Source organism: Caloenas nicobarica, chromosome 6 (assembly GCF_036013445.1).
Source record: "Caloenas nicobarica isolate bCalNic1 chromosome 6, bCalNic1.hap1, whole genome shotgun sequence".
Lineage (NCBI taxonomy): Eukaryota > Metazoa > Chordata > Aves > Columbiformes > Columbidae > Caloenas > Caloenas nicobarica.
In genome coordinates, this window is record NC_088250.1 from 23922022 (window position 1) to 23949416 (window position 27395).

General features: G+C 37.1%; 2 protein-coding genes across 3 annotated transcripts in view; both read left to right on the forward strand.

Annotated features, from left to right (window-relative positions):
- Positions 1–9220, forward strand: part of IFIH1 (interferon induced with helicase C domain 1) — a 30768-nt gene extending 21548 nt beyond the window's left edge. Inside the window, exons 10-16 of one of the 2 annotated variants that reach the window (XM_065637530.1) lie at positions 46–285; positions 2364–2620; positions 4088–4237; positions 4926–5087; positions 5416–5606; positions 8126–8219; positions 8324–9220. In XM_065637530.1, the coding sequence (XP_065493602.1) occupies positions 46–285; positions 2364–2620; positions 4088–4237; positions 4926–5087; positions 5416–5606; positions 8126–8219; positions 8324–8506 (1277 nt within the window). In that variant the 3' untranslated portion in view covers positions 8507–9220. The remainder of the gene's footprint in view (positions 1–45; positions 286–2363; positions 2621–4087; positions 4238–4925; positions 5088–5415; positions 5607–8125; positions 8220–8323) is intronic. The other variant, XM_065637529.1, reaches the window with a different exon arrangement.
- A 5898-nt stretch (positions 9221–15118) lies between these two features.
- FAP (fibroblast activation protein alpha) overlaps positions 15119–27395 on the forward strand; it is a 35965-nt gene continuing 23688 nt past the window's right edge. The window contains exons 1-9 of the mRNA XM_065637602.1: positions 15119–15274; positions 15533–15617; positions 20747–20842; positions 22707–22801; positions 22950–23024; positions 23217–23269; positions 24339–24411; positions 26056–26176; positions 26727–26881. Coding sequence (XP_065493674.1) covers positions 15269–15274; positions 15533–15617; positions 20747–20842; positions 22707–22801; positions 22950–23024; positions 23217–23269; positions 24339–24411; positions 26056–26176; positions 26727–26881 — 759 coding nt within the window. The 5' untranslated portion in view covers positions 15119–15268. The remainder of the gene's footprint in view (positions 15275–15532; positions 15618–20746; positions 20843–22706; positions 22802–22949; positions 23025–23216; positions 23270–24338; positions 24412–26055; positions 26177–26726; positions 26882–27395) is intronic.

A 27395-nucleotide genomic window follows, 5' to 3' on the forward strand; every position in this document is an offset into this window, starting at 1 on the left:
CATTCTGTAGCCAGGCATGTTTTTGTATTTTTTGTCCATTTTTAGCTGCAAAAGAAGAAAAACGCAAGGAACGTGTCTGTGCAGAACACTTGAAGAAATATAACGATGCTCTCCAGATAAATGACACCATCCGAATGGTGGATGCGTACAATCACCTAAATAACTTTTATAAGGAGGAGAAAAGTAAGAAGACAGTAAGGAATGATGATGATGATGATGATGATGATGAACCAGCAGTATCAAAACAGGATGAAACAGATGAATTTCTAATAGGTTTATTTCATGGTAAGTTTGAAATACATTGTGATATTTAATATTTGAAATCTATAGATTATGCAGTAACATGCCCATTAATTATTCCATCCTAGAGATTGCTGTGTTGTTTATTATGACAGTATCTGGGTGTCCCAGTTCATACAGTACGGAGTATGTTAAACAACACCATAGTGTGATCATGTCCCAACATGTAGTAGAAGTTTGTCAGCTTTGGCCCAAAGACACTTGCTTTTTGCTGATAGATAGTACATGAAAACTGTTCTCTGCTTTTCTGCAATAAAGTGTCCCTGAGGACACTCTGATAGATACATAGAACGTATATTCCACTAGACACTCTTGAGGGGTAAAAAGTAGAGCAGATGGAATACAAAAGTCATGAAATGATAGGTTCTTAACCAGCCCTTTCTACCAAAGTTTGTTTGTCTATATACTAAGAGATGGGAGTGATGACCCTGAGTAAGTTTCAGGTAAAGGGCAATTAGTGAGAGAATTACATAGAAGATTAAATTGGAAAGATCAGAATTGGTTGCCTTTTATTCAGATCACTCACCTTGGAACTATAATTCATTCAGTCCTTGACACACTAATGTTTTTGCATCTTTTTTTCCCTTACTGCCTTTACAATGAGGAGGAGGTAGATGAGTTTGCTCCCATTGCCTATGGTTCCTGCACAGGGCAAATGAAAACAGATTTTACTGCAGCGTGTATCACAACTTCATGTATCCCACGAACTACAAATTTATAATGCCATTTTTAAGAAATTCAGGAAATGTTAAAAAAACTTTTAGAAAAACAGATTAGTTAGATAATATCATTGTGGCTTTTAGTGCCTCTTCATACCTGTCCTTATGCCCTCCTTATTTAGAATTTCAGTACTGGGCTGAGAAACAAAACGTTAAGCTAACTACAAAATGAAACTGAGTTTTCTAGATTGCTTTCATTCCCACAGGCAAATTAAGTTCAAAGAACCTGTTAGTGAAAAATAAATTATGTTCCAATTTGTTTTGATTTTACTGCTGAATGTGCCAAGAGTAATGGAAGAAGATCTAAAATTTCTCTTTCCAGCTTTAAAGAGCAGGGTTCATCTTTGGGTGATAAACTCACTGCAGCCCTTAGTGTAGGTTTAACCAAGGGGGAAAATTGTGGGAGTTTGTTACATCTACTTAATTTTTGTATATGTTTGTATGTATTTGGTTACCTTCTAAAATATGAATAAGACTGTAGTCAGAAAGCCACTGCCTAAGTGGTGTAGTAGTCTATGACACATTAACTACCATTGCATTGAACAAGGTGCAGTGCAATAATCTGCTTTATAATCACCTCAGAGTGATTGTAATATCTTAATATACAGAGCCTCCACCTTAAAATGTTATTATTGTGTTTGTACGGTCATCTGACAATGACGTAGGCTTTTAAATGTTAGAAGTTTTTTAAAAAATTAAAACACATGAGGAATCCTCCCTGGTCATGGTCAGAAGTGCCTGGCGAAGAGAGTAGTTCATTTAACATTTCACTGAGCATATTGAAATGCCTTCAAGAGCTGCAATACCAGTAACAATGCACCTATCCTGGTGTTTATTACATTGCATGTTTCTAGTGAGGATTCCTACTTTAATGAATGTCCCAGGGACAATTTCTGTCTAAATTGATAAAAAAATTATCAGCTCTGAGGGCTGTGCATGTTAATCTGTTTCTACTTGTAAGACTTCTCCCATTATTTTAAAACTGTTTTGCAAATATTACAAGCTGTGATTTAGCTCTCTAATACAGTGCACTTAACTCTGTACCACTTCTGGTGTACAGACAGTTTTTTTCTTTTGCTTATTCTTACCATGAAATACAGGCAAAGTGTATGTTAAAAAGTTAATGGTGATTTATTTTGATTGATTAGGACGTTTTTAATGAATGTAAACTCATTTGAAAAATAATTGGTATGCCACAGCTCTTCAAACTGGATATGCATTAGCCATGCTGGGAGAATTATACAGAAAACTGCTCTTTGCTTTGTTTTGTTTTGTTTTGTTTTTTCCTAGAGCTGTTATTTTACAGAGTTACTTTTTCTTAATTTACATCTGCTATTTTTAAAGCAAAAAAGAAGCAGCTGAAAGAGTTGGCTAGAAAGCCAGAATATGAAAATGAGAAGCTAATACAGTTGCGAAACACTTTAATGGAGGAGTTCACGAAGACTGAGGAACCTAGAGGAATTATTTTCACAAAGACTCGGCTAAGTGCCTTTGCTCTATTCCAGTGGATTAAGGATAACCCAAAATTTGAAGAAATGGGAATTAAGGCCCATTATCTTATTGGTGCTGGACATAACAGTGAAATGAAACCCATGACTCAGGTACAGAATTATGCACTATAGGCACTAAAATCTTGTTCATGATTTGAGAAAACAGCTTGTTTTAGTACTAGAACGATGGACTGATGTTTGGAGTCCAGAGTTCTGGTTTCATACCTGCCAGCAATTTACCTTCATAAGCTTCAGGATAGGTGAATAACAATGTCAGAATGATTTTATTTGCAAAAGAAACAAACTTTTTTGGCTATGGATTCTATGGCAATAGGAGTAACAGGCAGCCATTTCCTAGGGGAGGATATGGTCAAAAAGGGACAAAGGTTGTAGTGAGACATAGGAAGAAAAAGTGAACGAAATAGCAATAGCAAAATCACGATAGTTAAATGAGTTTAAACTTATTGGTACAACAGTAATTCAAACTATATTTTAGTTGCTGAGTTGAAAAATAAAATGCAATGTTGATTATGCCTTTCTCTGATATCATTGTTTAATCAACTTATACCAATTTATATACATGCTTCACACTGACGCATAATCATTGAAAGAGAATTTGCCAAAATTAGCAATGAAAATACCACAACTGATCACTTAATAGTCCATCTTGTACCATTGTGTTGACTTCATACACATCTCTCTGATGATTTATACCTGCAAATTAAACATTTTCAAAACAAAGCACTTGAGTATCCTAAAACCTCTCTTCTGTGCTGCTTTTTACTCACCATACAGTTGCCACTCCAGCATTTAAGTGGAAATTGTGTGGTTTGCTGCTGGGCAGAGTCCATTTCCTTCAGCTGCTCTCAGTTTCAAAAAAAATTTAGGAATTGTTCTCTCAAAAAGATGCTTTTTTCCATGAAAATCTGGTATTTAATCTGTGCACTGCAATGCACAAAATAAGTAGCCTCTAAATTTTGAAACCGAATATAGCAAATAGGAAGTTTCTGTTCCTCTGCTCAAACTTGTTTGAAATATCCGGCTAATTCAGAAGTCTGTGTTTTGGATGTGTTTTGTATCATCGTTGTGCTTCTTGGTGCTCCCTAGGTCACTAAATTTATTGTCCCCTTTTTATTATGGGGAATTTTAAGTGCTTTGGAACTTGACTTGGAAGTGTGGAAGTCTATAATTTAAGCTGAAATTACTAAATTGTTGAAATCCAGAACTTCTGAATAACTACGTAAAATAATTTGAAAATGATAGAACAGCTATGGAAACTCCTAGCACCTTTGAAATGGGCTACAAAGTTCCAGCTTCAGTTACCTTAGAAAGATTGGCTTCTGCTCTCTCTTCCCTCAAAAAAGGCGCTAAACAGCTGTTATATTCAATAGGAACACCTTGTTTGGGATCTCGAGAGGCGCTTAGAAGCACTTGTTGAAGCCACTTGATGTTTGGCACTCCACTCTGAAATGACTGGACTGTAATTCCTTAAACCTCTTAATCAGAAGAAACTGATGACAGAAACGAATACTGAAAGTTGGTATCGTGATTTTTTTAATTTTTTTTTTTAACTTACAGAATGAGCAAAGGGAAGTTATTGATAAATTCCGAGGTGGAAATGTAAATTTACTTATTGCCACTACTGTAGCTGAGGAAGGCCTAGACATCAAAGAATGTAACATCGTTATTCGCTATGGCCTCGTCACCAATGAAATTGCAATGGTGCAGGTATGAGTTTACTGCATGTATAACTCATTTTTAAAAGTGTGTTTCTGTTTGGAATATGCAAATGGTGAATCATCTACCTGGGGCTTGGAGATAACTTTGAAAATAGTTGCATGCTAAAAGAGAAAATGCTCTTGCAACAAGGTTCATTTCCAGTTGCCATCCTCAGTTTGCATGCAATATAAAATTTGCCTCCATGTGTAATGGTGTAATATCCATTTAAAGCTCTACACAAACAGTAAGGTCTTTTAATGGAAAAGTTATGAGAATATGATCAGCATACTGGTTGATATAAAAGACATTTGTACCACCAACAGCTAAAAAGAGAGAATTGCGTATCAGAATACCAGTTTGTCCATGTTCTCACTTAATTTGTGAACACAAATATTTATATATCTAATATTTAAATGCATGCTTATTTTTTTGTGACAAAATACAGCTTCTGCTTTGCAAAATGTTGTGCTAATCACAAATCTCCTGAGTACTATTTTCACAGGTATCTTTGATGACAATGCTGAAATAGTATCTGTTATTCACTGGTTTATCTGTCTGAGTTAAGTGCAAAAAAATGCTCTGTGGGGACACTGTGTAAGGAGCAGTACATGTCTTCCATTACAAAACTAGGAAAAAATGTTGTGCAGTGTTGTAGGGAGCATGGTGCTGTTTACGTTGTATTCCTTGCAAATTGTAGGCTCGTGGTCGAGCTCGTGCTGATGAAAGCACCTATGCGCTTGTGGCTTCAAGTGGCTCAGGAGCTGTTGAACGTGAAGATGTTAATATTTTCCGCGAGAAAATGATGTATAAGGCCATTCAGCGTGTCCAGAAGATGCCACAGGAAGAGTATTTAAATAAGGTATTTACTGCAACTCTGCGCATTCCCTTCAAAGAAGACTGATTTATGTTGTAAGGAATACTTTCTATTTGAAATCTACTTAGGGGGGAAAACTTAATATTAGTTGCTACATATGGCCTTGGATTCTTCTGCTAATATTTGGTTTATAATCTATGTTTTCTGTGCCTTTAGAAAAGCCTGCTTTTCTGTTGGTAAGCGGGGAAACACCCAAGTTGGGAAAATTGACTAGAAGTCGTGTTGTCTGTGAACTCAGTAAAATAATTGAAAAAGAAAACTATTACTGTCATTCAACCAGAATGTTACAGTGCTCTTACTGCTCTGGTTTTAGATTCAGGATTTCCAGTTGCAAAGCATAGTGGAAAAACAAATGAAGGCAAAGAGAGATCAGTGCAAGACATACAAGAAAAATCCTTCACTAATAACATTCCTATGCAAAAATTGCCACAAGCTGATATGTTCTGGAGAAGACATACAAGTTATTGGAAACATGCATCATGTCAGTGTGAAAAAAGATTTCCAGTAAGTGTTTATGAACTACTTTATCTATTTCAAGCATAGACATCATATTTTCAGCAGGCCCGTACAGGGCCTGTAACCCTCTAGGCCCTGTGAGGAAAACAAAGATTATTCCAATATTGTCAAGTCCTAGGCTCTATGGAGTTGACAGTTAATGAGTTTGAAAGAAATGTTGGTTCTTACCCCTGACTTTAAGGTGACTAGTGTTCGAAGCTTTGGAAAAAGATACAGCTTCTGTGGTAATATTAACTAAGTCACTTATTATATAATGTGATATGTATTACACAGTGTAACTCTAACCAAAGATGAATACCAGTTACCTACATACTTACACCAGTGACAGACCCAGGATAAGAGTTTGGCTATGACCAGTGACTCAAACAATATATTGGCCATGAGCTGCACCTTGACAATTGTGTATTTAGAAGATGTTCATACAGGTGACACACCCTTTTTAGTTCTTCCAGTGTCTTGCTCCTTCTTATCTCAATTGCAAGAGATGCCATCTAGTTTGGTAAACAATTATGTTAAACTGTGTTTGAATTTTCAGTATCATGACAGCAGAGGGTGACTTTTTCTACCCACTTATAATGGAAATTAAGAGTCCAAGAAAATATTTTAATTCAACTTAAATTGCATTTGCTTACTACAATAAATTTGTAATGGGTGTTGTACATGACAGATCAATCATGCTTTGCTAATTATACAGCAGTCACAGAATCACAGAATCACAGAATGTTAGGGATTGGAAGGGACCTCGAAAGATCGTGTAGTCCAAACCCCCTGCCGGAGCAGGAACACCTAGATGAGGTTACACAGGTGTGTGTCCAGGCGGGTTTTGAATGTCTCCAGAGAAGGAGACTCCACAACCCCCCTGGGCAGCCTGTTCCAGTGTTCTGTCACCCTCACTGTGAAGAAGTTTCTTCTCACATTTAAGTGGAACCTGCTGTGTTCCAGTTTGTACCCATTGCTCCTTGTCCTATCATTGGTTGTCACCAAGAAGAGCCTGGCTCCATCCTCATGACACTCACCCTTTACATATTTATGTAAATAATAAATATACATATGTATTACATTATGTAAATAATAAATATACATATTAATGAGGTCGCCCCTCAGTCTCCTCTTCTCCAAGCTAAAGAGACCCAGCTCCCTCAGCCTTTCCCCATAAGGGAGCTGCTCCACTGCCTTCATCATCTTTGTGGCTCTGCACTGGACTCTCTCCAGCAGTTCCCTGTCCTTCTTGAACTGAGGAGCCCAGAAATGGACACAATATTCCAGATGCGATCTCACCAGGGCAGAGTAGAGGGGAAGGAGAACCTCTCTTGACCTACTAACCACCTGCCTTCTTATCCACCCCAGGTACCATTGGCCTTCTTGGCCACAAGGGCACAGTGCTGGCTCATGGTCATCCTGCTGTCCACCAGGACCCCCAGGTCCCTTTCTCCTACGCTGCTCTCTAACAGGTCGTTCCCCAACTTATACTGGAACCTGGGGTTGTTCCTGCCCAGATGCAAGACTCTACATTTGCCCTTGTTATATTTCATTAAATTTTTCCCTGCCCAACTCTCCAGCCCGTCCAGGTCTCGCTGGATGGCAGCACAGCCTTCTGGTGTGTCAGCCGCTCCTCCCACTTTGGTCATCAGCACTTGCTGACAGTGCACTCTATTCCCTCATCCAAGTCATTGGTTAATATATTGAATAGTACTAGTCCCAGTACCGACCCTTGAGGGCTCCAACTAGACTCTGCCCCATTGACCACGACTCTCTGGCTTCTTTCCTTCAGCCAGTTCACAGTCCACCTCACTACCTCACCATACAACCAAGTTACTGCCCTCCAAAGTTCTCGTTTCTTTGAGACATATCACTGGTATAATTTGTAAAATTAGTACCAATATGTTGAAAAAAATAAAATTGAGCTTAAGTCCTAAACATTGAACTGTTTTTACTGTAAAACTGTCTTCTCAGCATAATGTTATCCATCAGTTCAGACTACAGGATAATAATTCTTATAGTCCCTCTGCACAGGCTAATAGCAACCCTCAAGATCAAGTAATCTCTAAACTAAATGATGTAACAATGTGCACATACCCCGCAGGTCTGGATAGTCAGAAGCAAATGATTCTGTTAAGGTGTAAGGTTGTACTATGAAGGAATAAAAATAAAACTTTCAGGTATCATTTTTTTGACAGCTCCATGGCACCTGTAAAAAACAAGCTAGATCTGTCCCTTATTATAACGGAGAACGTGCTGCTCCTACTTTAAGATGTGTGAGGGAGGATGCAGTTCCTGAAATGCTATGAAAGGAGGCATGGAGTAAACTTGTATTTCACCATCACATAGGAGCATGAAATATGACCTTGCATTTTCTCCAGCTCCTAAATGTGCACAACAGTCAGAAAGTTTATGAGCTTTTAGGTGTCGTCTCTGACTTCAGCAATTGTAGTCACTGTGTGTTTAAGCCCGTATGTAGCACTGTATGACCAATGTATTCTGATGCACGCTGTCTGACTGTTTTTCAGAAGTCTTTACCATACAAGAGAAAATAAGACACTGCAAGATAAGCATGCTGATTACCAGACAAATGGGGAAATTATATGTAAAGACTGTGGACAAGTGAGGAACAACTATTTTTCATACTTTTATGTTGTTGTCTGTATTTATTTCTGTCTAATGATCTTGTCTATTTTATCTGAGACATAATTTTCTTATACTTGTAGGCTTGGGGAAACATGATGGTTCACCGAGGTCTTGACCTGCCTTGTCTAAAAATTAGAAATTTTGTTGTTGTGTTTGAAGACAAGAAAACGACAAAGCAAATTTTTAAGAAATGGGGAGAACTGCCCATCAGGTTCCCTTATTTTGATTATGCAGCTCATTGCCCTTCAAGTGATGAAGATTAAGGACTTAGAATGAAAATAAAAGCCCTTTTCAACTTTTCTCTGACTGCTGATTAGAAACTCCTGTATCCCATAGAGTGCTGCATCGTAAACACTGTGAAAGCTTCTGGCCATGAGGAAACTCTCATGAAGAGGAAAAAAACCTGAGGAAGGAGAAGGATAAAGTCATACGGGTACTGTCTGCACTCAGATTTGCAGTGGTACACCACAGCAAAGAAGATGACCCAATACACTGCAGTCATGTGTATCCATGGAACAAATTCCTGTGTCTACTCACTCCAGCCCATCATGGGGTGACAACAGTGTCAAAAGTGTGTTAGGTGACCTCTCATCAAGCACAGAACACAGGACCAACATCTTGAGATGTGCCATGGTGATTATTTTCTGGTTTTCTTCCTGCTATAAATCTTTTGAAGATAAAGTATCTCGAAAGAGGAGCCATGAAAAGAAAAAGATGAGCTGAGTGTTATTTTCTGAATAATTGTTGCTTTGTCAGTGTTTTCATGACTGAGTTCTTGCCCTCTAATCTTTAGCTGTAAGCTCATACATCTTGACAGACTAAAATTAAGTTTACATTAAAAGACCTTTCAAAAAATCAAGCCATTAACCTGACTCGAAATTGATTATTGTTATGTCCAAGAAGCACAATGCCAAGTGACTTTCTGTGTGTTAGTTTCATAGGATTGTTAAACTGGCTGTATAATGAGGTATGTGATTTTTTTCAATAAATTACTATAATGATCAACCTTTATCAACTGTTATACTTTTTATTCCCTTTCACTGTGAGTATTTTGACAATAATAATATCACAGTTTCAGTCTAAAAATTTAAAGAGTGGTGGTATTCTGACTGTAAAAATAGCATGATGTGTCTCCATATTTATTTCAATGACAGATTTTTTTCCCTCCTATTTGCAAGTAAGATATTGGAGAGTGGAAAGAAGGTCTGTTTGTTGTTGTAAGAGTCAGCTTTGCAAATTCAGGATAAAGTGGTATGTTTACTGGCATGGACATGTAAACACTCCAGTAGCCCCAGGTAAAATTTCTAAGTTACGGTATAGCTGAAAAGTATATCCCAGCAAAAAATAATATTGTTATGGCTAGATTTGTAATTGCTCTACATTTTTAAAAGGGATATAAATATTGTGCACATTTTTTAAAATCAGATTTGATTTCAGGTTTGCATCAGGACTGGATATGGGTTTGTTTGTTTGTTTCATATTTCTGGCCTTGCTTCAGGGGTAGGGGAAAAAATCTAATTTCTGACTGAGAAGAGCAGCACATTTCAGATATCACCAGACTGATACAGGCCATTTTGGGATTAGCTACTTACTTATGAACAAGTCATAGCATTATGAAATAAATATGCACACTGATGAGTTTTCTACTATAGCAGCTTTGTAGATCAGAATGTGCTTGAACTACAGAAACTGTGTTTTTATTTATAGGTTGAAATTATTCCTCAACAGTGATTTATACCAATAAACTACTACCTTAGGGCTGTAAAAAACTCAGGCATATTGGGAGTTAAGAGATTATATATGCAAAAATATTTCAGACACATCAATTCCACAGGTATTTTTGAATGACATTAATAAAACTAAACGAGGAAAGGCCACTGGGAGATAGGAAGTGTAAACAGTTTGTAGTATATGTGGTTTATATTTCTGTAGATCTTTATATAATGCTATTTTTACCTTTATGTATTGTGCAGGGCAAAACAAGTTAGAGATTTTCACCAATTTCTTTATTCAACTTTAGATACTTCATTAGTTAAGAGAAATTAAACCATTCCCCTAATCGATGGTTCTTAGAAACTCTGAAGTTGTTATTATCTTTCTTGTATTGTATTTTGCTTAATACTTATTGTATTTTGCTTAAAACTGAAGCTTTGGCTACTTCTAGAATCTGCTGATTTAGCATTAAGAGCAGGATAAATTTTACGCTTTTTACACATTGATCTGAGAATCTGACTATTTAGAAATGTTGGAGATTGATAGATCACACAATTGTAACTTAAGATGTATTTTGTTCATGTGCTCAGTATCTGATGAGATGCTATGAAATATACTAAATATTAATTACTATATTAGTTTCTCTTGGTAAATAATCATCATCCAGTTCATCTCTGGGTTTCTGTATGAATGAGTTGTTACAGTTATGTAAGTGTAACATAATACACTGAACATAGCATTTTCAAGTGTCTGAAGTAATTTGTTCAGTACTTTAAAGTCTAAAACCCTGCTTTAAAAAAGATTATATCATTACATAGCTTGATGCTGGGTCCTCAATCAAATAATTTTCCATGCTGAGTAGATTTTCTGAAAACCAAGCTTTTGATACTTCCCTTTATTGAAGCAACAAGAGCATATGCATCTGGATTTCTTTGTTCTTTTAGAGTTGAGTTCAACAACGCCGTACCATAAACATGCCTGGGTTTCTCGTAGCTCACCTGTGTGCTGCTGTTATACTCCCAGTTCCTAGCGTGACTCAGCCACATTGTCACCAAAGCTTAAAAAGCGTTTGCACAATCTCACTTCAGCATAATGCGTAATGAACCTCAAATGAATCCTGCTGGCGTGTAGGATAAGGAATTTCTACTTCAAGTTATTGTCTCTGAATGGGGTTGTAAAACGTGCTCATATCGTTCATCCAGGAATTGTGAAGTTGTAAAAAAAAGCTAAATTGCCATGTTTTATCTGCTAGTTACTTCTGTATTTATTGCCTTTATAGACCCAAAGTCCTCCAGGGAGTGTGACAAATCCTGATTGTATTTTCTACTTAGAGCTTTTATTTGTTCACAAATGTGGAAAGAAGAAAAACTGTTAGTCACTGGGGATTTATCTAGCTATGTGTGTGGCTACTTAAGAACTGGTTTGGCTTTAGGTGCATTTTCATTTTTCTGTCTACTTTTGGTCTGATGTCGTGCACAACCTACATCTGTAAATCTGCATTTCCTTATCAGGGAAATGTAAATACTTTGGTAACCTTAAAGTAGTTGTACAAACTGAATATGTTTTCTGCTCCAGAATTTGTCAATTTCTCCAACTGATTCACCCCCTTTATAGCTTCCTTACGCTTTTATTTGTATCTTACATTATGGGGTTCTGATGTTGCAGAAATTAGGAAGAGTTTTAGCTGTTGAAAGAATTGCTGTTTGCTTATTTGCTGGTAGTAGTGTAAACAGACAGGAGTTCAGGTGTTAGGAGCAATAGATCTACAAAGCTTGTAAAGATCATTCTCTGCCAAGTAAATTTTATTGCGCTTCTAATGCTGCAGCTTTTGTGAATCTTACTACAACACATGCCTAAGTAATTAGACTTCCAAATTAGACAAATACATAGTATGCAGTTTAAAATTATTTTGCAAAGTCTTCTGGATCATGTGAGTTTGAATCATTTCCTTTAAGGCATTCCACAAGTATGCATTAATTAGAGGGAGCTGCATATTTGGAAATGAAAATGAGCCTGATAAAAACCTGCATTTGCAATTTTGTGATGTTCTGGTTGTCAGAAATAACCAATGTTGGTAGGAAAAAAATGTATTTATCTGAACTGTGTTACTGAAAATACATAAGGTATTAACCACAGAATGTTAGGGAAATAAGTAATAGTTTGGGAATTATGAAAAAGAAGCATGAGTTATATGAGGAAAAAAATTCTTTTGTCACAATCCTTTTCTGTTTCGGAAATTTTGAGTAGCTGTGGTTTTATCTTGTTAGGAAACACTATTTGGTTTTGAGCTCAATAGCTCAATTCTGCCCTTCATTTACAGTGGATCAGAAGCAATGTGTTTTAGCCTTTTCAGCCTTTTTTTTCCAGCGTGACTTATGTCATGGAATCATAGAATCATAGAATCATTTATGTTGGAAAATACCTTTATGATAATGGAGTCCAACCATTAACCCAACTCTGCCAAGTCCACCACTAAACCATGTGCCTAAGTGCCACATCTACACGTCTTTTAAACACCTCCAGGGATGGTGACTCTACCACTTACCTGGGCAGCCTGTTCCAGTGCTTGACAACCTTTTTTGTGAAGAAATTTTTCCTAATATTCAATCTAAACCTCTCCGGCACAACTTGAGGCCCTTTCCTCTCATCCTGTCACTTGTCACCTGGGAAAAAAGACAGACACCCAACTGGCTACAACCTCCTTTCAGGAACAATGTATTTTAGCCTTCTCAGCCTTTTTTTCCTGCACGGCTGATGTCAACAGGATAGATATTATTCAGAAACTTTATCTTGTATAACTTGTACTTTGCTGTTGTGACAAGAACCAGGGAGAGAGGGGAACTGAGTTTATGGGAAAATAAGGCATGTTTCATATCAGTTTTTTTCCAGACGATTAATTTGAATGTCTTTTGAAAAATCCCCCCACCAAGACTTACATAATGAATGTCGCCAAAACACTGCCCAGATCAGCTGCTGCCTCACCAAGGCTGGTGTGAGGGTTAGGGTTCAAATTTAGCCCATACTGCTAGGCTAAGGTGGTCACTTGACTACCTTTGCTGGTAATACACTGCGGATTTCTTCTGTGTAGAACATTAGCCCAAGGTCTGCTGGACAGTTTTGTGTGACAGTACCTCATCTACTACATTTTCAATTTTCTAAGATGCCAGCTACTACTGAATTTCAGTAAGGTTTGGGTACTCAGTCCTTGCTAACCTCCTCTGAAAAATCATAGTCCCTGTGCCGGAATTCCACATAGAGGCACCACCATTCTGGACTCCTTTCCCTACCCTCTTCTTTTGCCCTTGTTAGTGTTAAGCACAGAAGAGAAATACAAGCCCAGTGCAGGGAAAAAGATGAGGTGATTCAACAGACTCCACATGCAAAATCAGAACACATAAGTCCAACCTGCAACTTCCAGTCACCAGTCTCTAAGTTTCATGTCAAACCTAGTGAATATTCTGTCAATTTGTGGCTTTCTTTGGGAGTTGACATCTACCACACAGGCTGAGGTGGCAGCAAGAAGGAAGCCGAGCTGTGCCTGGGGCTGTGGCTGGGCCTGGCTGCCCAAGCAGGCTATGGAGGACAAGCAGAGGAAGGTCCCCCAGCAGTGCCAGGCACTGCCACCTCCTCTGACGGGGGCACCGGGTGAAACAGCTGGGAAGCCACAGGCTGTAAGTGGGTGACAGGCTTTGTTTTGTAGCTCAGTTTGGCTGCTGCCATCAGAGCCTTGAACCCCATGGCTGTGGGACGGAGCATTGCACGGGTCCTTGGTTGGTGTTTCCTCCCAGTACACTGTGTGGATGAAGACTACGAAGGGTGCAAGAGTACCCTTTTTTTTTTTTTTCCTTCCCTTAATAACACCGGAAATGCCTGGCCCAGTCCCATGCTTAGGTTAATCATCTGAAAGAATGATTACTGGCTCTGTGGTAGAAGCACTGGAAGGATTTCCTTTTTGAGATCATCTTTCTGAGCCCTGGACTTTGCTAACAAGCAGCTGTGCTTTGCAGAGTATGTGGAGATGCTCTAAAGAGCAACCAACCCCACCAAGCGATGCCGGGACGCCTGGAAGCACGGGGGGTCCTGGGAAAGAGCAACGAGCAGTAAAGAAAGGAGGCAACAGGGCAAGGTGCCCCTGGGGGAGCTGGATACCAGCGGGATACCGGACCGTGCGTCGGCCGGCACAACCGCGCTACCAGCCCGCAGTGCGCTGCCTCGTTTAAACGTTTCTGTCTCTGTTCAGCCCGGATTGCGGCGCTGCGGGGCGCGCGGCCGCCAGGGGGCAGCGTGCCTGCTCACCGCCGACCGTTACTCCCCCGCCGCGCGCCCGACCGTTACTCCCCCCGCGCGGCACCGGCGGTGGCCGCTGTGGAGACTCGCCTGAGGGGAAGGAGCTGGGTACGGCTGCCTGCGGCTGCCCTCCTTCCCTAGCACTACACAGAGGGGCTCTGAAGCAGACTAGTAGTTAGAACATTTGGGTAAAGTTGGTCTAATTAGCACACCATTCTTTTAGTTCCTTTTCCGAGGGTTTCTTTTCTCTGCTGAGGGATCTCTTATGTAATTTGACACCGCGGTCTCAAGGGAAATTTTCCGTTTTCAGTTGACCTCATTTCAGTGAGCTAAATAAAATAACGTGCAATTGGTGGTTTAAGCACTGTGTTGGAATTTGCACTGGGCCAGTAGATATTTACTTATCTAAGCTCTGTTATGTAGCCTATAGAAGTTTTCAGTTTTCTGAGAAAAATGTAATTCTCCTTACGTGTGGAAGACGCTAAACAGTATGTTTCTGCTTCTTGTTTTGCATGCTTATGCCATTGTTTATTATTTTAGAATGTAAACATACATTAATTGTATATAAACTATAAAGCTATTGGATTTTCTTTTATTTTTTCTGTAGAAAGTAGAAAAAAGGTCATGACTATGTCCCAAGAATGTGAGGATTGCCAAAATACACAGTAGATACTTTTCAGTGAAAAACAGTACATATCAAGTAACTGTTGAGTCATAAACCCCTTAAGTTAGTGTAAGCAGATGTTGGTTACAGCTCACATCCATGCGAAGTATTTCATCACCACCCCTATAGCCGCCCACTGTCCACTTCTCGTTCAAGAACTTCCCCGAAAGCCTGTTTCTAATTTTATGGAAAAACACTGAAATTTGGCACAGTTTTCACAAGTATGTAGGAAAAAAAAAAAGTCTGCCAGAGGTTTGGCCTCCAACTGTGAGAACAGACACTGCCTTTTCAAACTCCTCTTCCAGATCCACTGACCGACACCCAGAAGAGAATTTACATTCTTTTAGAATACAGCAGGAAAATGAAGGTCTGTATGCTGCTGAATTCAGCTTTTGGTAACATTTACATCTGTTGTTTTAAACTGTCAGCTATTGCACAAGGCTGGGCACTGATCTGAAAGTATTTGTTTTAAAGAAAAAGGAAAGGGAAGTATTTTCAAATGTACTGCAGGAACATTTTTGCTTGTGCTTGGACAGCAGTTAGAGAGAGTGGGAGGATTTAATTATTTAGAAGCGTGCTTCAGATAATATTAGAAATGTAATTATTGTTTGTTTCTGTTTTGCAGACCCAGCTAAAAATAATATTTGGCGTGGTTATATGCCTTTTGCTTTCCTTATTACTTATGTGTATTATACTGCTTCCGTCAAGAGGTAAGGCATTTATAATCTAATGAAGTGTAAAACACAATATCTTTAGTTACTATGGCTTCTAAAGTCACAAAAGTTTGTCAAATAATCTTTAGGATTGTCCTGTCAGAATTGTTATGGCTTTATCTATATCACTTTACAGAAATGTATTGACAGCTAAAATATCCTAAAGGTCCAACTGAAATGCCAGCAGATGTTGAAACAAGGAACTCCTTGAAGTGAAAAGCACCTGAATTAACTTTATTGTGCATCATACATAATGTTCTTAGACAGGACTGCAAAAATAATTCTCAGGTCTCCTCATATTATGCACAGGGGGCAGTGGAGGCGGGGAAGGGGTAGTGTGTTAGGGTTTAGGAGAGTCTCACAAACTCTTAGTAATGCCCTTTAGCTTGGTGAGCTTGTATTTTGTTTTAAATGGTTGTATAATAATTACGGAACTCCTCTACCCGATTAGAAGTTAAACATTTTGTTACAGGTATGGTATAAGGAATTGTTTGTGAACATATTTGAGATTGCATGTGAAAGTTAAACTCAGCATTGTATAAAATAGAGATGCCTAGTTTGCTCTAGTATTATTATGCCAGCTCTAGGTAAATCAACACAGTGTGGTCTGCTGAGTCCTCTGGTAAAGTCTGAATTGAGTGTGGTTTAAAATTTAGAGCATGAGTGGCACTGATTTGATGGTAATTTTTTCCAGTGAGAGGTGTGGTAAGGGCGCTATAAGTACACTACAGCAGATTAATTGAATGCCTCCGAAATAATTAAAATAGTTATAGAAAGCAGTAACAGTATCTAGTTAAAGGGATTCTTTTTTTATTATTATTCTTTTTTCATGTGTTGGCAGGGTGACTGAGATGAAGAAATCAGTTTTGCATTTACAACTAAATGTTATAAAATCAGCTACCTGCTTAAGTCTTGTGAAAGTTAAGTCCTGTAGTTAATATGGGTGTTTTGTGAAAGGTGAAATCTCTTTCCTACCTGATATTTCTGTGAAATATGATTATCATGGGCTGTTTCATTGGGAGAGGGGTTGGAGGTTTCTGAAGCAGTTGGGGTTGGTTCTGTTATGCAGCATGTGAATGTGAGGATAGATTGTATCAAGGTGGGAGGGGCAATGCTGGGAAGAGAAAGCACCTTAGAGAGGTAGGTTTGACTTTTACTGTCAACGATGGGGCACCAGATTTTTTGGCTAGTTTAAGCATGGTCAAACCTGAGCTTTCATTACTAGATATATGTATGATATTGAGTCAGACTTACACCTAGCAAGTCTGCCTGTTAAGACAGGGCAAAATATTTTTATGGGATTTAAATAAAAAAGAGCAGTGCAGAAACAAAAGAGTCAGTGAGGAAACAAAAGAGGCTGGAGACCAAGGACTGGTTTGGCAGCCCGAAAATGTTGGTAAAAATCATGGAACGTACTGTAGAAGGAAGTGAATATATTTTTCTCTTCTGAAGTTATCACATACCAGCTCACTGATGTTAGTCTGAGCCTCTTCAGTACCTGAGGCATTACAAAGAACTCTTTTCTTCTCTATGGTTTCTTGGAATAATGCTTGGTAACCAGTCACATCAGACATGACATTTACATCCAGTAGAATGATAAAGAATTTATCTTACTTTACAGAATGCTTTTGAAGGAGTATTTTAGGTAATTGTGGAACACACAATTATGTTGAGCACACAATTATGTTAAACACTTCTGATTATGACCTCTTATTCTCAGGTGGAACTGCAAGTGCTGCAGTTATCGCTTTAAATGCCTAAACTTTTTGAGTTCTTAGTAGTCTATCGATCAGTTGTAAAAGGAAGAAATATAAATCAATTTTGCAGTTCCAGATTTTGCAAGTTGAAGACAGGCAGGAAATAGCTACAGAGATGCAATGTTCTTTGTGTATCCTACCTTTACTACTATTTAACTAGGAGGTTGTGGCAATCTAGAAAGACAATTCACTATGAAAAAGGTATAGACACAGACAGACTAAATTTCTGCTTAAGAAATCAGCAAAGAGAAATGTCATCTGTAATTCTGAATGAACTGGAAGAAATACTTAGTTCTGGTTTCGTCTGCTAAGTTTCTAGTAATTTCATGTTCTTCAAACTTCTCAAAGTATGATAACTGGTTTTATTTTACACATGGAAGAGTATAAAAATGTGAAAAATTTTCAAAAGTTATACTGGAAAATATTTTTATGTTTGGAGAGGATAAGGGGCAAATACTTAGTTGCAGTTATTACACAATTTCTGTGGGCTGAGCAGAGCAAGGCAGACAATCTCAATATAGTGAGTGACATCTATGCCTAAGAAATTATTGGCAGGTTTTTTATATTTCTTTGAGTTAGGAATATGCTCTGAGATTTACCTTACTATGATAACTCAGCTGTGATAACCCAACTCTGAACAGTTCAGAAAGGTTTTTTTCACTTGTACACTGGTGTACCTAGTCCTATTCTTCTGCAGCATAACAAGAAAGAAAACACTTGCCTGCAGTTGAAAGCAACAGTGGAACCACAAGCAGAGTTAAAATTAACTGAAAGTATTGCTTAGGCTCCAGATTAATCTTCTGCTATTTTTAATGAATAACTGCACCCTGTAAATGAATGCAAGTGGACCACAAAGGATTAAAACTAAGACAGTGGGATGGTGAAGGGAAAAGAGCAAAGCTAAAACTTGGTAAGCTTTCATTTCTGTGGATGGCTCTGCTATTTGCTTCCTTTTTGCCCCTGGGCATCTTTTTTAATCTTTGTTATTTCACAGAGAAATGAAACACAACGAAAAAACTTACCAAGCCTACCAAGAGCCATCCAAATCAACGTCTACATAGTGCTGCAGACATGTAAAGTAATTTTCATGTTAGGGTCTGTTCTGTGAGCAGAGATCTCAAATACTATTATTGAACCAGTCTTTAGTTACAGAAGAAAGAATCAGCAACAATTATAGAAAACAATTAAAGATGCTGCTTTTAATTAAAACATTTAAATATATTTTCTGTTGCCTAGAAACAAGCATTCAAAATTATAAGTAATGGAGTAAGAAATAGTTGTGTTCAGATTTTTTGCAGTCCACTGGTAGAAATTCAGATAGGAGTGGACACATTTAAAAATCATTACCAGTCACAATAAATTATCACAGAATATTAAGTATGTAAGGGTGAGATGGCTAACAGAGCAAAGGTTTAAATTACAGCTGTGAAAATTAGACCAGAGATGAGGCATTTGTGATATTACTTGTCTTTTTAGTAAAAAATCATCTTAAACTGAGAGAAGGAACCAGGAAATTTTACCAGATTAAGGTATCAAACAGGACTGCAAATTTAGGCTTCCCATACACACAACCATGAACATAGATCTGAACAGTGGACTTCTTTTGATAACAGGCATATTTACTTAAAGAATTTAAACTGAAAGCTAGTGATAAGTAATCATCGCAATATAAACAGAAGTGGATTCTTTGGAACTATTTTCACTGCATTTTTTTAAGAGTTTGCCATCTTCTGTACTTATCATTAACGTATCAACAATCTCTAATTCACAGTCATGGTACTAGCAAGAGGAATTAACTTCTTATTGAACTTCCAGGGATGTTAATATTTTCTGAACATATTGCTAGCTCAGAGTTTATACTGATAGGTTTTTGCCTATGGATTGGCATTCAGTTTTATTTCTCATGACAGCTTTCTTCTGCATTACTGCAGACAAGGCTAGTGCCAACAGTCAACCTGACATGTGTATTCTACAGTAAGTAATGGTCACTTAGCAGAAGAAAACATATTTTATCATTAGAAAGTACCGTAGAAGAGACTATGAAGAAACATTTCTCAAGAAGTCAGTGTGATCTTAACAGAGAGGGCAGCTGTAATGAAGAAGTGATGGAGCACGATATGAAACCTGAGGGCAATGAGTCATCTTGACTATCTGGCTGTCATCTGAGAGCTCTGAAGGAACAAACGGGAAGTGGCAGAAAACTACTAAGCTGCAGAGTGACATCCCCACTACCTCTGAAGACCACAGCAAAAGTCCCCTTGATTTTAAGGAGAAAAGCATAGAATCCAGAATTCCTAGACATAAAAGCTGCTATTATTATGGTACTGAACATTAAAAACTGACCTTTAGCAGAAATGTTCCTGTGTCTTTTGAGAATTAAAAGTTTTGAGTATTCTTTCTCTTGTAAACTACATAATTCTTCTTGTTTTGCTTTTTATTACATTTTTATAATGGAATTTTTCATTTCCATGCACTTAGCAAGGCAGCCTTTTCAGCATTACCTTATCCTCATCCAGCTGATTGTCCTTAAATTTTCTTTTTAAAATCTGCCCTAGCTTAAGGTGTTTCACTTTGGGGAGAAATAGTAAGAGAAGAGACACAAAACCAGCCACAATTTTGTGCATTATTTCCATGCAAGTATCTGATCTACTTAGAAATCAAATATCAGAGTACCTGTCAGCTGTCCAGAATCATTAACAATTTTCTTTTGCAGCATTAAGTAAAAAGTGGAAGTTTACATTCACTCATTCATTACTTTTCAGAATTATTTTTACCAACATACCTTCATCTATTCCTTTCATGTGGCTACTAGGAAATATATGTGGATGATCATTATTTAGCAAGCCTTATATACACCTTCTAACACTGGTCGATGAGGCATTTGTGAAATTTGTCTAGAAGGGGTTTGTATGCACATCCTGTTGTTGGACTCTACTGAATACATGCAGGTCCCTATTAAAATAGTTGTGTCTACATACCACACGAGTTCATTAAACCCATGCTTTAAAAATATTTGGAAAATGCTTTTCTTGCACTCACAGATTCTACAAGTAAATATGTCTGAGTGAATAAATGACTGGGTGAAATAAATTAGTCTATTTTCTAATTTTTTATTCCTAAAAGTGAGTCCTTCAGAGGCTGAAGCACCTTACCAGACCAGTAACAGAGAACTTTCCGTTCTGCTGTGCCTACTGTGTGCATAACTCCAGGATCATGCTGTCCTTGATGTTCCCTGGTGCTAAATATTGGAAAAAAAGGAAATATATGACTAGTGATTACTTCTTTTTTTTCCTTTTTTTTCCTCTTTTTTTTTTTTTTTTTTCCACTTAACAGCATTGCATTAACAAAAACTTTCTGTCTTATTCTTAGTTGTCAGCACAGATGATGGTCCCAGAGCTCTTACATTGGAGGATTATCTGAATGGAAATTTCCAATATAAAACATTTTTTCCATATTGGGTGTCAGGTAAGTAAAACTTTTTCTCAAACATACATAAGCCTTTCTAATATGTATTTTCAGACTAGTTTACACAGAGTCAGAAACGTATTTTTCTTCCAGCTCTAGTGTGAATGAATGCTAACTATGAAATTAAACAACCTGCTAGTCAAAACTTATGGTTGAAATTTACACTTTTGTCAGTCATTCTAGAAGTTCCAGGTATTCGATGTTTCAACAGACATGTTTGAGTCAAGTATAAACTATGATTTTATAGAGGCCTTCAGTGTTTTATTTATTTTATTGTCATATTCATTGCAGCAAGTGAAATAAATATGTCAATGCGTCAGTAATTTCTTAAGCAATCTGCTCTTTTGTGTTTGTCACAGAACTTTTTCATGTACCATTTGTAATAATTGAGGTAGCCTGTCTTACAGGCTCCTTTCTTTGTTTTCAGTAGTACCTAGCTCTGCAATGAGCCCAACTGCTCTTATCTCGTTTAAGGAAATGCTGACATTGCTGAAATTCCTGAGTTCCAATGCATTGCATGGAAAATACAGTTGAGTTTCTAAGGAAGTTCCTTAAAGTAGAAGATAAAGACTTGAAGTTAATTGCTGCTGATATATTTGTCTGTGGCTGGCTGAAGTACTAGCCTTGTTATCATTGAATTGCAGCAGTACCAGAAGGCTTGAGCTGGAGTGGATTGCATTCAAGTACACACACTATTTCAACTCCTATTATGTGCTGCCTCAAGCAATTACTGTTCTCTGACTAGGGACAAGAAACATAGTACCATTCACATGGAGTCTTACCTAGTTAGTTTTAACCCACAAATTTAGAACTGAACTGAAGTGTTTCAGGATATTTCTAGCAGCAGTTCAGGTTTTACAATTAACAATTTGAAGTATGTTGACGTCACTTGTATGATTTAAAACTTAGCTCACCATTTGTTAGAATTCTGTCTGAAGTATGTAGGCAGCATATCACCTAAACCCAACATTATCCTTCCCCCTTTATATCCTTCTCACTTAGAGTTATCTTTCCTCTTAACAGTCACAAAACTCATGCGAAAGTCATGCCACAGATTCCATAGATAGTCATGCCTACAGCATTCTGTATGCCTACTTTCCTTCTGAAGCAAGGAGTTAAAATTGAATATCTCTTCCTTAGAAGGCCTGAGATCACCACAAATGTTGTTACACTTATCATAGAATTGTGCTCAAAAGATCCAGCAGTGATCTAATTTCCTAAAAATTAACACCTTATACAATTTTTCAGGCTGCTTTTAAACTGTTAAAGTCTCTCCCTCTTTACCTACACCGAGTATGTAATTCTTTCTCTCTGTTTATAGCAGTAAAAATAATTATGTGAAATTAAAATTCTGATCTTCATTCTTTACCAAACTACGGCTCAGGTCTTGAGCACAGGTAGGGTTAAATTCCATTCTCATTGAAGGCCACTGACCCTCACTTCATAGGACCTGTGTGAGTAAGGGTGGTATCATTTATGTAAGGTCGATTACATGGTTCTGCTGTTACCTGCGGAATCTGTGCAAATGAGAATGTTCTGGTGAAATTATAAGGAAAGATCAGATCTATCCCTGGTATTCTTGATCGGACATTACTGAGAATAAAATCTGGCATTTAATTATAAAGTTAACTAGCTGATTCTGTGTGCAGTGTGTAATCTTGAGAACATACTCAAGAACCCTGAGGACAGTTTGTTGATAACTCTGTACCTTGGCATCGTTAGAAGAAAAACATTTTTAATGTGGATGCCAAAATATATTTGCTCAAAATCTATTCACTGACAGGAGCGTGAATATTTTGATAAATATTTCCGTTCTATAGTATCTTCTGTGCAAGGTGACAGCCCTTTTGTCTTGTTTATAAAGATAATGAATATCTTCATCAGTCTGCAGAAGATGATATTATTCTTTACAATGTTGAAATGAACTACCCAACTACCATCATGACTAACAGCACAATGGTATGTATATTTTCAATTAATATAAAGGCAATAAAATGCATTTGCAGTTCAAGTACCAGTTTAAAAGTGAGTGGATTAAAACCTGGCTCATCAAATCCATATATAAAGTTTTTTTTACTATAATCTAATCTACTTCTTAATTTTTCAGAAACAAGTTAATGCTTCAAATTATGTGTTGTCATCAGACAAATATTTCATAGCTTTGGAAAGCAATTATTCAAAGGTAATTGTTTTAATCTATTGCTCGATGAAACGCTTGGTTTCATTTAGTATTTTGTTAATTGTGCTCACTATGGATAAATGTTTCTTGGTACTTTCTTGAGAAAGGGATAGGCTATGAAAACGCAGCTGATTATTTTTAATTTATTATCTTTTTTCAAGTTAATAATATTATTTTCTTGCTTAATTTTTGCAGCTGTGGAGATACTCTTATACAGCATCATATCACATTTATGATCTGATATATGGGTAAGGCCTGATATTTCTTACAGAGAGCTGTGGTGAATATTCTGTAGCGATGTGCTTGCAAGCATTTCCACTGAAAAACTCTATAGTGATGTGACAACCACCCTGCTTTGCTTTTGCCTGGATCTGTCAGGTTAATTATTTGCTTGAAAAAAGATTACCTCTAAGAAAATCATACAGGCCTTTCATCCGCTCATCAAGGTATCTGGACTGATTCATATTTCATGCCCTGAAACTTTCACTGCTCAAGATTCTCATCTTTTTTTCTTTGCATAATTTTCTCCCACCTTGTCTTGGCTGCTTGAGTCTACTTCAGTTTCACACCTTATGCTTCCATGCCCTTCTGTTGTCTAATTCATCCTTTTAATGTGTGATCTAATCTTTGGCTTTCCTAAAACTCTCACATGTCCTTTAGCACTCCAGTGATCTTGTGACAGTCCATCTTGGGTTCTTCAAAAGTTTACAGCTTCTCCCATGGCATTTGCTCTCTTTACCAAGATCTTCTTCAAACCACTTCTCTTTCCACCCAAGTTTGAAGGAGGCCATCTGCCTCCCCAGTCACCTTTTTATGCTGTAAGTAGCAGCATGACCAAGTGCTTCTTGGTTTTGTGCAACAGAGGCTGCACTGAGCTGCTCCATTGCAAGCTAATGTGAGTAGAGAGGTACTGCATGTGGATCATGATCCTTCACAAATGGTGTTAATGCTGTTGTCCTGCTTGCCTAAGCGTGCTATATCCTGAGTTCACATTTCCCAATAATTTGCTGAGACTCTAATGCAGATTTCAGATCAAGTAGATGACTATAGGTGCTTGTGCAGTATTTTAGAAGAGATAAGGCTGTCTTCTTAGGCTGCTGAATATGTTTTCAATGGATTGAGTTGCAAGTCTTTGCCAGCACCGGTGCATGCCATCACATTGCTGCATGTCTCACTGCCTGGCTAAATTTTGCATTGCTCAAGAAACAAAAAGCTGTTAGAAAATATAGCCCTTCACGAATTTTAGATTAATCTAGAGTATAATGATCCATTTGCACTGTGCTCAAAAAGCCATCTCAACTTCTTTCCTTTTTTTAGTGGTTTTGTAACAGAAAATCAGCTTCCACATAAAATTCAGTATATATCCTGGTCACCTGTTGGACACAAATTGGTCAGTAAAGATAACCAAGTGCTAGAATAATTTTGCTTTGTGTGGCTAGAAGACATTTAATATTTGCCTTTCGTTGTTATTTTGTTAGGCCAGATTTTTGACAGGTCTGTTTGTACTAGCCTTGGTTGTAAGCAAGAATGGCAAAGAAAACAGTTTTAACTTGTTAAAGTTTAACTTGTCTGTGTCTCAATAGAAGAATCCATGTTCTCAGCTAGGTTGCGTTTTGTACATAAACATAAATACATGTGTTTCAGTTTAGTAGCCAGTCTCTTATCAAGAATTGACCAACATAATTGCATATAGACTTATATGTAGTTTCCAGGCCTGAAAACCAATGTGATTTTCTTTGACACTGTATAACACGAGTTAACTATGGACATTAAGAGATGCAGTATTTAAAATATTTTCTAAAATTTTTACTCTAGGAGATTTCTGCCAGAGTCTTATTACAAAATACGTTATTTTCTTTTTTTATTTAATATCTACTTGATAGCCAAGTATGCTTTTCTCGGTAATTATAACAGACCTATTGCATATTGTAACACATTTATAAACTTTTTTTATTCTTGGTTCCAAAGCATCAGCCCAATAATAGGGTTTTTTTAAACTACATATCCAGTATTGATGAAATATTTGTGCAAGAAAAAAAAATGAAACTTCATACTAATTTCAGAAAATACCCAGGGAGTGGGCTAAATATGAATGGACTATTTATTAGGAAATTTTTTCCGTGTTCTAGGCGAGTATTAGTTATCTCAATCAAATTAAATACTGTTATTTTCTTTATCAAGAATTCTGAAGACAGAACACAATGAAGATAGTTTCCAATCTTCCTAGTACTAATAGTCTGTGATGTTTTTATACAATAGTGCTTATATTGCGTCTGAGAGTTTTAGGATTTGCCTTTTTTTTAATTTAAAGCACAAAGTAGTTAAAATGTTACATTGATGATGCTAACAAATGGTTATAGGTTCAAAAGGCATTATTTTCTCAGAAAGTGATGTTTCTGGTGCTTGTTTCTTAACCACATGTCCATTCATTTGATTGAAATTTAGAGATAATGAAGGCCTGCAAGCATTTCTTGCAAGAACTCTCTTCTGATAACTAATTTACTAGAAAGGAACAAATCAGCCCAGACAGAGTAAAACTTCTTTTTGTCTCATCTCACATCACCTAGACAGGCTTAGAAAAGTTAAATCATTTTCTTTTTAGTCTTTCTGTATTTGTTTTTGTCTTCTACTTTTGGGGGAACCAGAAGGAAGTCACAAAGCACTTTTTCTGAGTGTCTCTTAAAAAACCACAGCAATTTTAGTGAGTTTCGAAGCTTTTTTTTTTTTTTTTTTAAATGACTTCCCACACCAAAGCTAGCTGTAGAATCCTCTGAAGTTTATGAAAATCAAAGGAGCTGTTCAGGATTTATTCTGACATAGCTGAACATAGAATTTGGCCTGTAATGTATAATTTATTTACTGAGGTACCTACTGTTGCAGAATTTTCAAGGGCTTTTAGTGTAGAATTTATGTTCTATTTTGTATTAATTGTATTTTCTATTTGGTATAATGTAAGAGCATTGACTGCAGAATATTTTACTCTAGCCCCTGTTAGTGGTGCCTATACTCATAAGAAATACTTTCTTGTCTTTAGGTATATGTGTATCAGAATAATATTTATTTGAAGCAAAGTCCAAGAGAGGCACCAATTAAAATAACTAGTGATGGAAAACAGAATGAAATATTTAATGGGATTCCTGATTGGGTCTATGAAGGTGAGTAAATCTTGAAGTGCAACTACCATGTTAAATGCTTTGTTTAGATTACCTGGTTCTCACGATCCATTCTAAAATACCTGTGATGATACATTATTTTGAGAGCCCTATGGGTTACTTCATTTCCATATTTTATTTGCCATACAATGATGCATTTTGTATTCAGTGTGCAACCAAAATCCTGAGTCTTTTGTTACTGAAACTATATCAGAACTTTACAAATTGGGCTTCCTGCTGCTATGCAGGTAGTGGTTGGAAAATAAGTTTTAATGGAAGTTTTTATTTTGGTGAAAATTCAGCATTTTTGTGCATTTAAAAAAAATACACATGCAAACATGAAAAACCCAAGTGAGTTAAATGGGATCTGTGTGCCTGTTTTGAGAGTTCTTAAGGCCTTTCAGAACTGAGATGTATTGCACTACATTTGGTGTTATTTATTTAGTACAACTCTCTTTACATGTCTAGGTTGCTAGTAGTAGAATGCTAAAATAGATTAGAAGATAGATAGATTACAATGATAAACTATTATGAATTGTTTTATTTTCCTCAGAGGAGATGCTAGCGACAAAATATGCACTGTGGTGGTCTCCAAGTGGAAAATATTTAGCATACGTACAATTTAATGATTCTGACATACCGGTTATTGAATATTCATATTTCGGTGAGGACCAGTATCCTAGAAAAATAATTATCCCATACCCAAAGGTATGTATTCTCATTCTTTTGACTTACTTTCTGTTGAGAAATGAGTTATGACAAAGATAAAATTAACTGTGCTTAAAAAATTGTTGTATTACAGTGGTTAAATCTATTGTAGCCTAAATTAAAGCAAGAAAACAAACTTAGGCCAAGTTCTGAAAGGGTATAGGTGCATTCAAAACTGTAGATATTTCATAATATAAGTGAAATAAATGGAATTACTCCTGTAAGTAAAAAATATGTGCAAAAGTGCATGTTTGCATGATAAAGCGTTGCTTTTTTTCAATTCAGTTTGCTTATTGTGATGTGTTAACTATGCAGTTGTTATTTTTTATTACAGTAAATGAATTATGAGACATTTTTCTTATGAAAAATAAAGACTATGATAGCTTCGGTTTATTTAAACACTTCATGGTGCTTTTTGATCTCAAGGGGCTTTGGATTTTAACTGCTTTCAAGTGCCAGATCTAAGGCATGGAGCTTTTGGATTGCCATTTCTTTAGCATGTGTTAGAAAGCTC